At 39.5% G+C, this 14079-nt stretch overlaps 1 protein-coding gene across 1 annotated transcript in view; it reads right to left on the minus strand.

Annotated features, from left to right (window-relative positions):
- The window catches only part of nlgn4xa (neuroligin 4 X-linked a), a 90392-nt gene extending 79029 nt beyond the window's left edge, over positions 1 to 11363 (minus strand). The window contains exons 1-2 of the mRNA XM_028011466.1: positions 11035 to 11363; positions 44 to 749 (exon numbers count right to left, since the gene is read on the minus strand). Coding sequence (XP_027867267.1) covers positions 44 to 494 — 451 coding nt within the window. The 5' untranslated portion in view covers positions 495 to 749; positions 11035 to 11363. The remainder of the gene's footprint in view (positions 1 to 43; positions 750 to 11034) is intronic.
- Between the last annotated feature and the right edge of the window lie 2716 nt (positions 11364 to 14079).

Genomic DNA, 14079 nt, shown 5'->3' on the forward strand with positions numbered 1-14079 from the left:
AATTAGCAGAACAAAGGTGGAAAGAAAGGATGAGATGACCTACCATCCTCTGTTGGGACGTAGATGTTCAGGTAGAGGCAGTCCTCACTCTGCTCCTGCACGTAGCTTACTACTGTATCCAGGTTGGCAGTGAACCACACAGGGAGCATATCATTGAGTAAAAAGCGGTCCTCCAAGAACTGAGGACAAGCTGGAGCAAAGTGAGTAGCATTTCTAATTCCTGGCCAAGACATGGGCGGTTCTGGTGGCTGGAACCTCCGCTCCCCTGTTGGAGCCAGTGCATAGGGGATCCCCAAGTACTGCTCCACCGGTCCCAGAATCTCGTTAGGTAACGTAACCTTCACTCCTCGCAATTTTCCGTAATTGGTTGTGGCTACAGGATGCTGCTGAGCTTGAGTAGCAGCTACACAGATGGACACCAGCCCCATCCAGAGCAAAAGGCTGGTCTTGGCCTTGGAGCAACACATCCATGAAGGGCCTATGAGAACTGACATGCTCTCACTGTGTGGAGCCGGAATCTGGCAGGTTGTGCTACTGGATCCTCAACAACTCTCCCTGCCCACCTCCGATTGACTTTGTGCTGCTCTTCAGACTGCGAGCTGAGTGAAGGAGCACCAGCTAATCACTGTCGCTTTCTCAGAGCTCCCCATCTTGAGAGCTTGCATGGAGATCAGTAGTTGTTGTTTTACTCCTGTCTGGGGAATGACTAGAACACTCCCACCACCTGCAGTCCAATGTGATTGAATGTTCTAGAAGGAAAAAGAACAAAACAAATAATTTTAGTTCTTCAAAATTATTGATAAATGAGCTAGTACATATTTTCAGTTACATATTGCACATGTACATTAGCTTAACACCAAAAAGGCGACATAAAACGTTTTGCACCAGTAGTAGTACAATTGGTTCAGAGTAGGATAATTAATGGATTGATTGAGTTCCCCTCCTGGACCGGTTACCAGGGTGACGATGGATGGATGGATGGATGGATGGATGGATGGATGGATGGATGGATGGATGGATGGATGTCATTTCATTCTAAATCTCTTTAGGGTGAAGTTTTCGAAATATTTCTCAACAGGCAAACTGTTGCACCAGGGTTTGTCTGCATCATCATGGACGCAAAATGAGATGATATGCAAACGATTCATTCTGCTTCCTGCTACTGTTGACCTTATCCCTCTGCTGAAGGTCTTAGGGCATTTTTAAGCATGCATTTTGCATATTTTTAGAGGCTAGCGTGGAGAAAGTGATATGCCTGCCTACTCCAATCCAAAAGTGTTGATTAATTACCATCCCACTCCAGTAACACCGTGTACCACTGAAAGTCAGACTAAATTAATTATTAAATCTCATACTGACCAGGACAAACTCCCATCTAATATCAAATATAAATGAAAAGACTTCATGATTTGATGAGTGGTCCTCTGCCAGAAGGGCAAAAGCAGACACACATTTTAGCAAGTTAGATTTTTAAAGCGAACAGCCGTCCATGATGTTACACTGAGAAATGAACACAGACAGGACAGCAGTGCAGATACAGCCTGTATGATTTGGGGACAAAATGCTCATAGACAAGAAAATGGCTGTAGATACACTGGTAAAAACTCACTCAGTAATTTGGAAGGCAATTATACCTGAATTGACATATATAGCCAACATCTAAGAAGAGATAATTATAAATTAAAGAGAGGATGTATGCTTAGTGTAAACCATGGAGTGTATAATATGAACCCAGTTTATTTACTAATGTTCTCTTGCTGCTTGGTTGCTAGCCAGGCATCCTGTACAGTCGCCTCAGCTTTCACTGTGATCTTGAACAGTTTAATTTCTGGTTCAGGTTTCATTTCCACACACAAACACATGAGCTCAACTTCATGTCAGTCTGAAACATGAACCCTACAAGCCTAAACATAAACAAACAGTAAGACCAATGGTATGCAGTTGTGTGGACAAGAATATTTCCTTGATTGTGATTGCAGTAGAGGAGAAAAAGCCTCATGTTTTAGCTAGTCTGAGCCTGGGTGTCATAAAATCATTCAATCAACCATGAACTCTCATTTATATCAAACATTCCACAGTCAAATGTGAGGCCATCTGTCTAATAGCTAAAGTTTGGCCCAAAGATCGCTAACAATGACATAATCCAACACAGAACACTGCAACAGAATGGCTGAGACACTGATCAAGTATACAGAAAATAATTAGCTATTGGTTATCAACTTTGTTTGTAGGAATAAATGTATTGACAAGCATAAAAATGTAAACTTTTTATTGTTGTGACCTTGAAGAACTCAGATTAAGTTTTATCAAAAGCTAATAACTTTTCTTCAAGAGGACAATGTTCCTCAAAGTTATTGTCATTAATCGCATTTTTGTCGTCAGTGACTGATTTGTGTGTGGATTATATAATCATATTATGATGCTGTAAATCAAGACTGTTGAGTTGTCAAAACTCAAACAAACAGTAAGACTTCATCAAGTCACGGTCAAACACATTCCTAATGGAGCAGCACCGCAGAGCATCAGCTGCTCAATATCAATTGAATTGACTCTGACGTATCAAACGTATCAATTTTTCCATAGACACACAAACTGGCAACTTTTTCAAAGAGAATTTCATTGCTATGGGTTTTTATATGTCTTTTTACACAGTATTCCCCTGGATTACATTAATTTTAATCTCAATAAATACTAGAACAATTTCCAAAATTCTACATTATCTTTTTCTATTTTTGAAGAACAGTCTCTGTTAGAACATGGTTGCTGGTAGAGAACTCTCCGTAGCGCTCCATTAGGTTCAGATCAGGAAAAACATTTATCCATTCAATCACCTTCACTCTTTTTTTCTTCAAAAATGTAATAGTAGCTTTTGATGTGTTTTTTGTCATGTTGTAAAAGTGATCAAAGTTTGGCTTTTCTCCTAAGACTAGAACTGTGGTGGATTTTATCAACATGAGCTTGAATGAATTTGTTACAAAAATTACTTTTCGCTTGTGCAAATGAGAAAATTTTGTTGACAATCACTGGCCCACATTCAAAGTGTCTTGTTGTATGGTACAACAGGAAATATGCTGAGTTAAAAAGAGGGTTCCTTTATGTTGAACACTGTAGCTTGTTAGGAACATGAAACATGTACTGTATGTCCACACCTCAAGTGTTTTTGTACTTTCATTCCAGCCTTGGAATAAGAGCCAAGCAACGGCAAACCAAATGTGCTTGAACTAACATCTAAAACAAAGATATTTGGTTCTATAACTCAGTGACAAGAAACAAAATTTTATGACTACAACAAGGAAAAACAAAACTAAATATGTACATCAATATAATTTTAAGGGGTAAGGAATGTAACAGCAAAGTGTTGCTAATCTGATACAGTTCCGTCCATCCATTCATTTTCTGTTCACCCTTGTCCCTAATGGGGTCCTGAGGGTTGCTGGTGCCTATCTCCAGCTACGTTCCAGGTCGCCAGTCTGTCGCAGGGCAACACAGAGACATACAGGCACACACACCTAGGGAGAATTTAGAGAGACCACTTAACCTGACAGCCATGTTTTTGGACTGTGGGAGGAAGCCAGAGTACCCGGAGAGAACCCACGCATCCACAGGGAGAACATGCAAACTCCATGCAGAAAGACCCAGGCCGGGAACTGCGCCACTGTGCAGCCCTCTGATACAGTTCATTATTACCAAATATAAAGTCTGTATTTTTCCTCAAGCATAAAGATGTGTTAACACAATGTCAATAAGGAAAGTCAACACTAAAGACTTCAGAGTAGTAATTGTTACTGTCCATCAATCTAGAAAGGAAAGGGTAATAAGTTCCAAAACAATTGAATTTTACCATTTTACACTGAGAAAGACTATTGCCAACATTTAGGATAGTTTCTAGGCTAATTGTACCAAGTCTGGATGTCTTGGCAAAGGTCAGATGCTCTGATAAAATGCAAAACATCAAAGAATTTCATCTCAGACTCTACAGCAGGAATGTCTTGCAGGTTTTAGATGAATTCCTGCTCCAAACACAGCCGAAAACAGTGATTGAATTACCTCTTCAGCATCCCATCAAGTTTGGCAAACGTCTCATAACTTATTCATTTGATGCAGGTGTAAACAGGCTGCAGGACAGTAGATCTCCAGGACAAGGCTTAGAGTCCATTGGACTTCAGGCCAGAATTATGTTATGATGGGAAAATTGGAGGAAGTCTGAAAATATGACTGAATGGGAGGGTTGAACTAGAAAGTTCTTGGTATGAAAGTTTCCTTCCCAGAACTTTCTGGGTAGAAACCCCAGAAAGTTTTCTAACCAAAAAACTTGACTGGAATGAAAATGTTATTCCAGTAGCTAAAATCTGGCTAAGACAAGAGGACAACTAAGATGCATCAGAATCAGCAGCAGGTGACCATGATTGTTAATTCAGCCCAATTAGATTGAATTAAGTAAATAAGACCAATGAAATTCCAGTAGGTAAAACCTCATGCTCTGAGAACAATAGAGACGAAAACCAGATTTAAGGGTTTTGTGATAAGAAAATCTCTTAACAGCTAGTGTTAAGAGATTTGTACTGGTTGTACTGGTTAAGAGAGTGTTGTACTGGTTTGAAACTACCTGAAATGTGAAGAAATTTCTCTTTACTACAACGTTCCACCCTTCAGTTCCAGGCGGCCCTGTCAGTTAGACCTCCCTCCCCTCTCCACCTCTCTTCTTATAGGGGGTAGTATTTGATGTACAGTAGTCAGCCCCAAGCTGTTCATCATTTACAATCACTCTCTGCTATAAAGACTACTCTGTGAAACCCACACTGCACCAGATCAAAGACTGACTCATCCTGTCAGCACTGTTCAAGCTAAAGAGTTGTCAAAATGATCCTAACCCAATGTGTATTTTCAGATGTCAGAGCCCAAATACCTTCCTTAGCAGAGTCATCGTGTTTCTTCTGATTCAGTTAGCAGACAGCTTTAGCTTTAGCCTCTGCTTGTCTCTGGCTTTAACTTTCTGAGATGCTATTTCAATATTCCCACATAATGTTCTTCCCTCATGATTCCAAATAGTTTTTTGTGAACTTCCTGCAGCAAATTATTCCCTCGGCAGAAACAAGCTCAAGCTTTTTCCTCCAGGTGTAACATCAATCTGACTTGTGATGCTTTTGCTGCAGTGGCTTCTTCCTCTCTGAATGGCCTTTAACTGTGAATAGTGACTGAGTAGGTGACTTAAACTAGAAGTGCTGGAGTTAGTCCATTTTGACACTTACCTATGAAGTCTAGAGATAGGCCAAATGACCTGAAGGATTGCTTTTGTTCTGTAAATAAGGCCATTACCTTATAAGTACCCTGGTAATGGCCTCAACGCATCTCACAGTTGCACAATTGTTCCTTAGACTTAGACTTCGACTTAGACTTAGACTGGATAATGCAGCACAACATCATGGATCAACTGCAAAAGGTCACATCTCTCCAAAAATACTTCATGTATGCTTCAACACTAGACTGAAGAGCATTACCTACAGGAGATCTGATCTCCTGTTGGTATCATAGATTCCCACCCCAACATGGACTATTCACACTCCTACCTTCTGGCCTGACGGTCAACGACCACATTTACAATTGAAGAATGGATGCTAATTTGAGCCATCAGAGTCGTCAGTTTGGACTCAGGTTCTTTTGGCACTGTTTCAGTAAGTCTGGGGAGAAATCGAAAACCTAGTACTCCTAGTCTTAACTGACTTAAACAGGAAAAGTTTAGTCTGATTTAACATGACTGAGGACATAAATATTGTATTGTAAAAAAAACAAAAAACAAAGGGAGTTTCGGGGGCACAATATGAGAAAGCATCTGTATTGAAAGATCATAGACCCTCTTTACCTTCACATATTTATACCTGTAGATATAGATAAAAACAAATGGATATTCAGCAGGTACAATAGGTTACTATTAGGTCACAGACTGTTGATCATTGGTTGTTGCCCACAATAAATGAAAATGATTCCACAGAATACTGGGAATGCTGCTGCTGCTGCTGCACATGGCTGCACAACAATCTCCACCAGTAGAAGTAGTGAATGCAACAAAATGAAGCCAAACAGTTTCTTATTGTTACCTCAGGTTATGTGCTTGTAAATGTTTCTATAATAAATTGACACAGGCAGCTGCATTTGTAATAACTCAGTGTGTTATGACAAACCGTCCTTCACACAGCTCGGCCTGCATGCAGATCTTGCACTGCGACTCTCCTTTGCAGACAAAGAACAATGTACTCACTCTTAATAATTATACAAGATAAGTCTTATGAATATCAATGAAGGCGCTCTCTGTCATTTGCATTTCAATCATTATAAAATGATTCCGTCGGAGATGTGCTGTCCTCCTAACTATAGGATGTCACAGACTGAGCCGCAGCAGCTGATGATTTACCACCGTGTATGTAGAATGCATTTGAAAGCTTTAGGATATTTCTGCACTGTTTGTCTCTGTTTTCTGCTTTGACATTAAAATCTACAGGATGTCACATTAGGGAACCCTAATGCAAACAGAACGAGGGAGAAAAGAACGCCCTGATTCACTGTGTTTGAAAACTGGCTGTGGAAAACACAAAATTACTATCAACGGTTTCTTGCAATCAAATCCATGTTCTATTAACCTTTTTTCACAGAATTAAATGTATTTCGGTTGGATATTGAGCTGAATTTATATCTGGGCTTTGACTAAGCCATTCTACCGGCTCTCTGTTTTTTCTTTCTTTCAGGTGTAGAAGCACATTCCTATGTCTTATTATGTCATCTATTCTGTGAAGTGCACCAGTTCCGCCTGCAGCAAATATACACATTATGATGCTGCCACTACTGTACCTTACAGGCTTGCAAGCTTCCCTCTTTTTCCTCCAAATGTAACAATGACAATTATTGTCAAACACTTTAGGCTGAGGACAAAGCCCACAAAGCTAAGGTGTTTGTTTGTTGTGGAAATTAATGAATACTAATATAGATTAATGCTAAATGAAGGTACACCTTAATAAAATTGAAAGATTTTATACTTTAGAAACTAAAGTTGATGCCTCTGTTGATAAAAGCTTCTTTGGTATTCTACACAAATCATTCTAAACATGCCACAATACCACAAAACCAAATATTTGTATCTCTTTACAAACTGTCCATGCATCCATAATTAGGCCATGGAGATGCCTGAGGCAACAAGCCTGCAATGCATTTGCTGCATTGTGTTTGTCCATAGGCTGCACAGTGGCGTAGTTGGTAGTACTGTTGCCTTGCAGCAAGAAGGTCCTGGGTTCGATTCCTGGCCCACGGTCTTTCTGCATGTTCTCCTTGTGCATGGTGGGTTCTCTCCGGGTACTCCGGCTTCCTCCCACAGTCCAAAAGCATGACTGTCAGGTTAATTGGTCTCCCTAGGTGTGTGTGTGCGTGCCTCCCCTTGTTGTTTGTCCTGTCTGTCTCTGTGTTGCCCTGCGACAGACTGGCGACCTGTCCAGGGTGACCCCGCCTCTCGCCCGGAACGTAGCTGGAGAGGCACCAGCAGCCCTCCTGACCCCACTAGGGCAAGGGTGTAAGAAAATGGATGGATGGATGTTTGTCCACTAGGAGACAAAGGAGAAAACAGTTATGTCATAATAAAATATATATTTTATTATGACATAACTGTTTTCAACACTGTCAAAAGCCTGTGGCGTTTCTGACCTACAAGGAAGATGTTATGTTTGTTTTTTTTAGCAATCCAGCCGTTGGATCCAAAGTGTGAATGCCATGAACTTAGTTAGGAATAAACATTAAATAATTAGTAAAAGACATATATATAGGAGAATCATACTGTTAAAAAAAATCCTAACGAAGCCTTGCAGATAAAAACTTCAATTTAAAAAAAATATTTAAATTAGCAAAGTTGCTTTTGCTACCTGGAGGAGATTAAACAAAAAAGAGGCATAGTCAATGAATTATAAATATGACAAAATTTGTCTATATATGACAAAAAACTAAGACAACACACAGGGGAATATGTAGCAGTCAGGATTTGCTAAACAACTGTTTCAGAAAAAGTCTTCATATCTGTGACTTTAGGAAGGATTCTTAAACTGGACATAACTCAGTGAGTTTATGAACAACCAAATACCAAAGTAAAGTCCTGCGAAACAAAGGTTCACTCCTTTTCAACAGCAAAGTCTCAAGAATAATGTAATTATTAGGAATTATTATGTGATCATTTACAAGAAGTGAAGACTTGCTCAAACTGGGACCTGAAAACACAGCAGCATATCCACAACACACTCAACAAAAAAAGACTTGCCATACCAAGTCCAGACCTACTGTAACTCTGATCTAAATGCTGTGGTGAGACTTTTAACAGCCATGTAGGTTTGCTCAGTTTGTTTTTGCTGTATGAAATATGAGATTTTATGCATTATATAAAACAATTGAAATGCAGCTACGCAGCTAAAAGAACATGTTTTGTTCTTTTAAGCAGAATAGATGGAAGTGGGATTTTATGGGAAATTGTAAGCAGTTCAATATAATTTAATATCAGTTTTGCCTCAGCATAAGAGCTAAAGCTAAAAATGTATTTTGTTTCTCAGCATCATAGTAAGACTTCATGGCAGGAAAACATTTTACATTTTACAAGCCACATTCTCACAATCAGAAAGAGTTTGGAGAACTTTGGTACGTAGAGTGAACAAATATAAGAAAATCAAGGTGTGTGATGCTGATAAACTCCAAGCAATGAAAAGTGAATGCTCAAATTAACTAACAAGGTCCTTTAACAAATTATGTGCACACATATGCAACCAGATAGTTGTACTTTACCATTACAGTTTATTTTTCACCTGACATTAAAAGTATAGGCACGTAAACCCTTCAAACTCATTTAATGAGTCAAAAGGGAAGAAAAATTAAAGACAAGGATAAATTTGATTGTGACCTTCAAACTTTGTCATATTCCTATGTAGAACCTGATTGGCCACTTTCAGATAGTGAATGCTTCTTTTTAAAGCTGGTCAGTCGGTTTGGTTCTGCTGGAGGTTTCTCTGTTCAAAGATAGTTTCTTTTCACTGCCACCACAAAAGCATTATTCAGGAAGGAAGACTTCCTCAAAGTCACTGACAAAACCCTTGGACTTTCTCCCAGGATCAACGTTTTATCACTTGGACTTGACAGGTTTATTTTAGAAGTTAGGAGGGAAATGAACTGTTAATAACTGAACTGGAATTGTTGGTTTTGGTGTCTTTAATGCGACTCTTTAAGATACTCCACAGACTCTCTGTGGGGTTTCGATGAGGCGTGATTGCTAGCAGGTATCTGTAGTGAGAAAATACTAAAAAAAGGTGTAAACTGAATTTTGCATCTCCATAAGGAGATGCTTCTGTCTGTCAGCAGACAGAAACATGAAGTGCTTTGAAATATCCTGTTAGATGGTTGCAGTGACTTTGGACTTGTGAAAAGTCACTGGCCCACCAGCCTTCTGAAACTCCTTCAATCCCCTAAATGCTGTAGCTTTCACCTTTTCTCCTTCCACTCAGTGAAACAACGAACTTCTTTTACATGACTTTTGTCTTCCTCATGGAGAGTGTTAAAGACTTCTGGACAACTGTAAAGTTGACAAGCTTCTGCAGGATTGAGACGGCATTGGCATGCCTGGAAAACACCCAAAGGGGAGACTGATCCTGATCTGGTTCTCAAACCTCATCAACTCATTTCAGGGTGGAGAATTAAGGTTAAGTTCAGCAGCCCCACCAAGGATCCAAAGCTCATCTGAACAGCTTAAATCCAAGACCAACAGGGCAATGTCTTTCAAAATGAAGGTTTTTGTCCCTGACACCATCTGCAAACTGTAAACTGTTTTTTTATGATGCTTAAGGAGGAATCGTGTCTTCCTCTCTGAGTGGCCTTCAGGCTCATGCTGGTAAAAGACTCATTTTAGTGCTAAAGACACTTTGTTCACCACTTCCTCAGATTTGGTTGAAGTTCACTTAAAACACACTCATGATGTTAAATGTATTCATATCACATAAGGATGCAGATTGCCTTAAAATAAATCCCCAGGTGTGTCGTTATTTGACTCAGATTTTGTGAATGAACCTGGCAGTGGCCAACAAAACCATGACACCATCATCTGAGCTGTTAAACAGCAGTAATCTCAGCATACATCAGGGGTGTCCAAAGTCCTCGAGAGCTGGCATCCTGCATGTTTTAGTTCTCTCCCTGATGGTACTAACAACATTTTCAGTGTGTCAATGTTCTTCTTAGGCCTTCTAACGAACCATCATTTGATCCATTTGAGTTAAACCAGGGAGAGAACATGCAGGATGTCGGCCCTCCAGGACCGACTTTGGGCACCGCTGGCTACATGTACTTCCTTTCTAATTATTCTGGCATATATCAAACACTGAACAGGTAAAATGTGTGTTTTAAAGTGTTTGTCTCATTTGTGCAGAATAAAGGTTTAGCTGGTTGAACAGGTGCCTCTCTCCAGTAAAGCTAATAGAAACTTCTAGTTTGAGTTCTATCTTTTGATTTTTCAGACAAAACGCAGCCTGTTTCATCTCCTCTTATCTGTGAATTCATGCATTTTTTCCGTTTCTCCAGAAGCCACATCCAGATCTCCACACCACCATCTTGTGGCGGCCGGGCTGCGCACAGAGCTGTACTGATGGAGGATGTCAGTCTGCGTTGCAGCTCTCACGCACACACACACACACACTTGGATAGCTAAGAAAAAAAGAGTTGTTGACAAACGCATAATGTGTTGAATGTGTTTAAAAGCAGGTTGCTGCTGCTTGTAGTCTCTGTTCCTCACTGTTTGCTTTGGCTCTGACTTTGCTTTAAGCGCAGTGTGGTTGCACATGAATGACGCCTGAAACGTGAAAAAAGCGCATTGAGTCATTTGCGCGATGAGTGATTTTCATCCCAGCTGCTCCTTCTTGCATCACTCACACCGTCCGCACCGCAGACATTTTTCTCCAAACCAACTCGAATCAAAGTGAAGCTCATGCACCTGCAGCTTCCTCACACACGAACTGCTGTTGTGTCACTCACCTCAGTCCGGATCCCTAACGTACGAGTCCTGACTTCTCGAGGTTCTGCAGCCCACATGCGCAAAAAAACTGCTTTTCAGTCCACATCCAAGCTCCTGCTCTGCAAATCCAAAGTAACACAGCGCGCACCATGTGTGCCGGAGGGAGCGCAGCAGCACGTCCTGGGTTATGTTTTCCCCGTGCGTGCGCGTGCGTGTGTGTGAGGTGAGGAGAACGAAGATGCGGCTTTATCAGCACTGAAGATGTTTCAATGAGTCATTGCAGAGGCGCTGGGAACGCTGCTAAATCTAATTGCTCTCATAGCGAGAGTGAATTGCGCGTTCAAGATTAGTGATAGAGAAACCAGGTCTCTCTCTCTCTCTCTCTCTCTCTCTCTGTCTCTTTCTCTGGCTTTCTATTGGACTACACAGACTGAATTTACTAAGCCTGCAGCCAATAGATTGCTGAACTCTCCCCATCATCCTTAACAGTTGGTTCGATGTTGTGGCACCGAACCAACTGTGGCAGGTCTCCATCAAAACACCTGCAACTTACAATCACGCAAAAGTCCGGACATTTCGGATCTACGATCATGTAAAATGACTTGTAAACGAAGTTTGAATCGGAAGAGTTTATGAAACCAAAGTTTTAGGTATGTTTCTGAATTAAAAAACTTAATTGAAAGCTTCATATTGAATGTTTTAGAAATAAATTTGCAAAAACTGTTGGACTATTGTGTAAAATAAAAGATTTAGTTGCTATACAATGTTTGTACATAAAATATGAGGATTAGGGCCACCGGGAAAATAATTCTGAGTTTAATTTTAGAGTTCCGACTTTAATCAGACTTTTGATCTCAGAAGTTTAATGGAACTATGTCATTAAACTATTTCTCTTTTAGTAAATTTTTGACTCCTAAAACAGCATTTTATTTCATTTTTTGTAATGTTGTAGATTGACCAAAGTAAATGTAATAATCTGAATCTGATTTTTTTAAGAGACATTTAAAATATTCAAACTGTGATTTAAAAGCTTTTATAGTCCTGTACAGAAAATAATTTATTTCCAGTGTTTTGTCTAAGTGAAATCCTCAGACCAATTTTAATAAGAGACAAAAAAGCAAGCTTTTGTTCATTTATTATTTCCACAACAAAGAAAAAAAAGCAAAGATCTAAAGCAACAAAAAGTTCCCTTCTGTTTACAAACGGAATAAAGAATCTATGAATCCCCAGTTTTTATGAATTCATTTATAATGTAATCCAAGTGAAGTTTAGATATTTTAGAACTAGAGTCGATCACCTGTCGCTGTTTCACCTTGATTGCGAATTTATATGCTTTTATGTGTCATTGTGAAATACTTTGAAACCAGAAGTTTACATGCTAAAAGAAAAAAAAAAACAAACAGAGAAACTAAGGGACTTTTTTTTTGTAGCACTCCTGTCACCCTCTCAAAGAGTACTGCCTTATTGCCAGTATCAAAAACCACTGCTGCATAGGAAGCAATATGAAAGTATATATTTTTTGCACACATTGTTCCTGCAGGCTAAACCGACTGCAGGGAAAAATGTTGTCAGAATGTTGTCAACCTGTCCCAGATCCCCAGGTCCTCATCATGCCACACTTCAGAGACATAAATGAAGGAGAAAAAAAAGAAGAAATGAAAGAACAACTTTTTTGTACATCTATAATGTGCAACAAATCAGTGATCAACCAAACTCTGTATTTGCCCACCTAAAGCTCCTAACATGTGATACAATAACTAGTTTGGAAAAAAACAAAACATAGCATGGAGAGCAAACACACACTGTAAGTAAAGCTCAAGTCAAGGTTTGAACCAATTATCTTTAAAATGATAAAACTCCAACTGTCTCTACAAATGAATTTTTTTGCTCATAACCAACCAGGAAGTGACCAGAGGTGGACATAGTGTTGACAACAAGCAAAATGCCAGCTATACAAGGTAGAGTTCTGGGAGTAAAGCCACAAATATTTTACTTGCTACAGGAAACTGTCTTTATATCTTCATTTGAATGAAATATTTGAATTTGTTTCTTGCTGCTATGGCTAGCTAGCACTACGTCCACATGACAAAATATAGTCTTGTGAAAAACAACACTTTTGATGTTGTCAGTCCAGTCATAAAAGAGTAATATGCTGCTTGAATAGCGTATTACTATTTAAGTAATATGCTATTGAATAGAATAATAATAGCATACTACTACACTATTAGTCCTTTTGGACTATTACGTAACTAAATTCCAGTCTGTTTTTTCTCACTATCAGACAGCGAGTACTTTATACAACATGTTCAATAATCACAATTTTAGAATATTTTAGAATATTTCTTAACATTCCACAGACTGGTGTTCCTAACATAATTTTGTGATGACCTGTTAATCCTTTTCAGATTGATATACAGTAAAAATTCTTATCTTATTTGTTATAAAATATCATTAACAAGCAAGGAGAGGCATATTTATCAATGGGAAATGTTAGGATTTTTTTGTTCCACCACCTAAATTGAAACACAGATAAAACACAGAAGCCTGGAAAGTGATAACCTTCAACATCAAGGTCAGGCTCTTTTCTAACCAGTGTGAGTGTGAGCAGAGCTTCTCATCATGTTACATAAAACAAGCCAAAAGGAGGTTTGAACAGTTGAGTCAGAGCTGGGAGATGAGGCAGGCCTCCCTTTGATATTGTCATCATTTATTCCCTCTCCCCACATCATAAGCCTCAGCAGTCGGGGGTGTCCTCGTTGCTTCTGAAGTTTATATCAGCTCCAGTCGGCGGATCGGCCAAGATTGACTGGGTGACTTTCATGAGACTGATGAAGGGACATCGGTGCTCCCTGAGTGGAGCCAAATTAAATGTTGAGTAGGATTACAACGTCACCTGCAACCTGCAGTGGAGGACCACTGAAAAAAGACAGAGTGGCCTCTCTGTCCTTGTATTAGCATGCATGCAGCGTGATGAAACCACTACTGGTCATTTCCTCATACAGCACAAGTGGAAACTTTAGATCAGGAGTATAATTCTGCACACTTTGTATTTCAGATAATTGGAA

The sequence above is a fragment of the Xiphophorus couchianus genome, chromosome 24 (assembly GCF_001444195.1).
Source record: "Xiphophorus couchianus chromosome 24, X_couchianus-1.0, whole genome shotgun sequence".
Classification (NCBI taxonomy): Eukaryota; Metazoa; Chordata; class Actinopteri; order Cyprinodontiformes; family Poeciliidae; genus Xiphophorus; species Xiphophorus couchianus.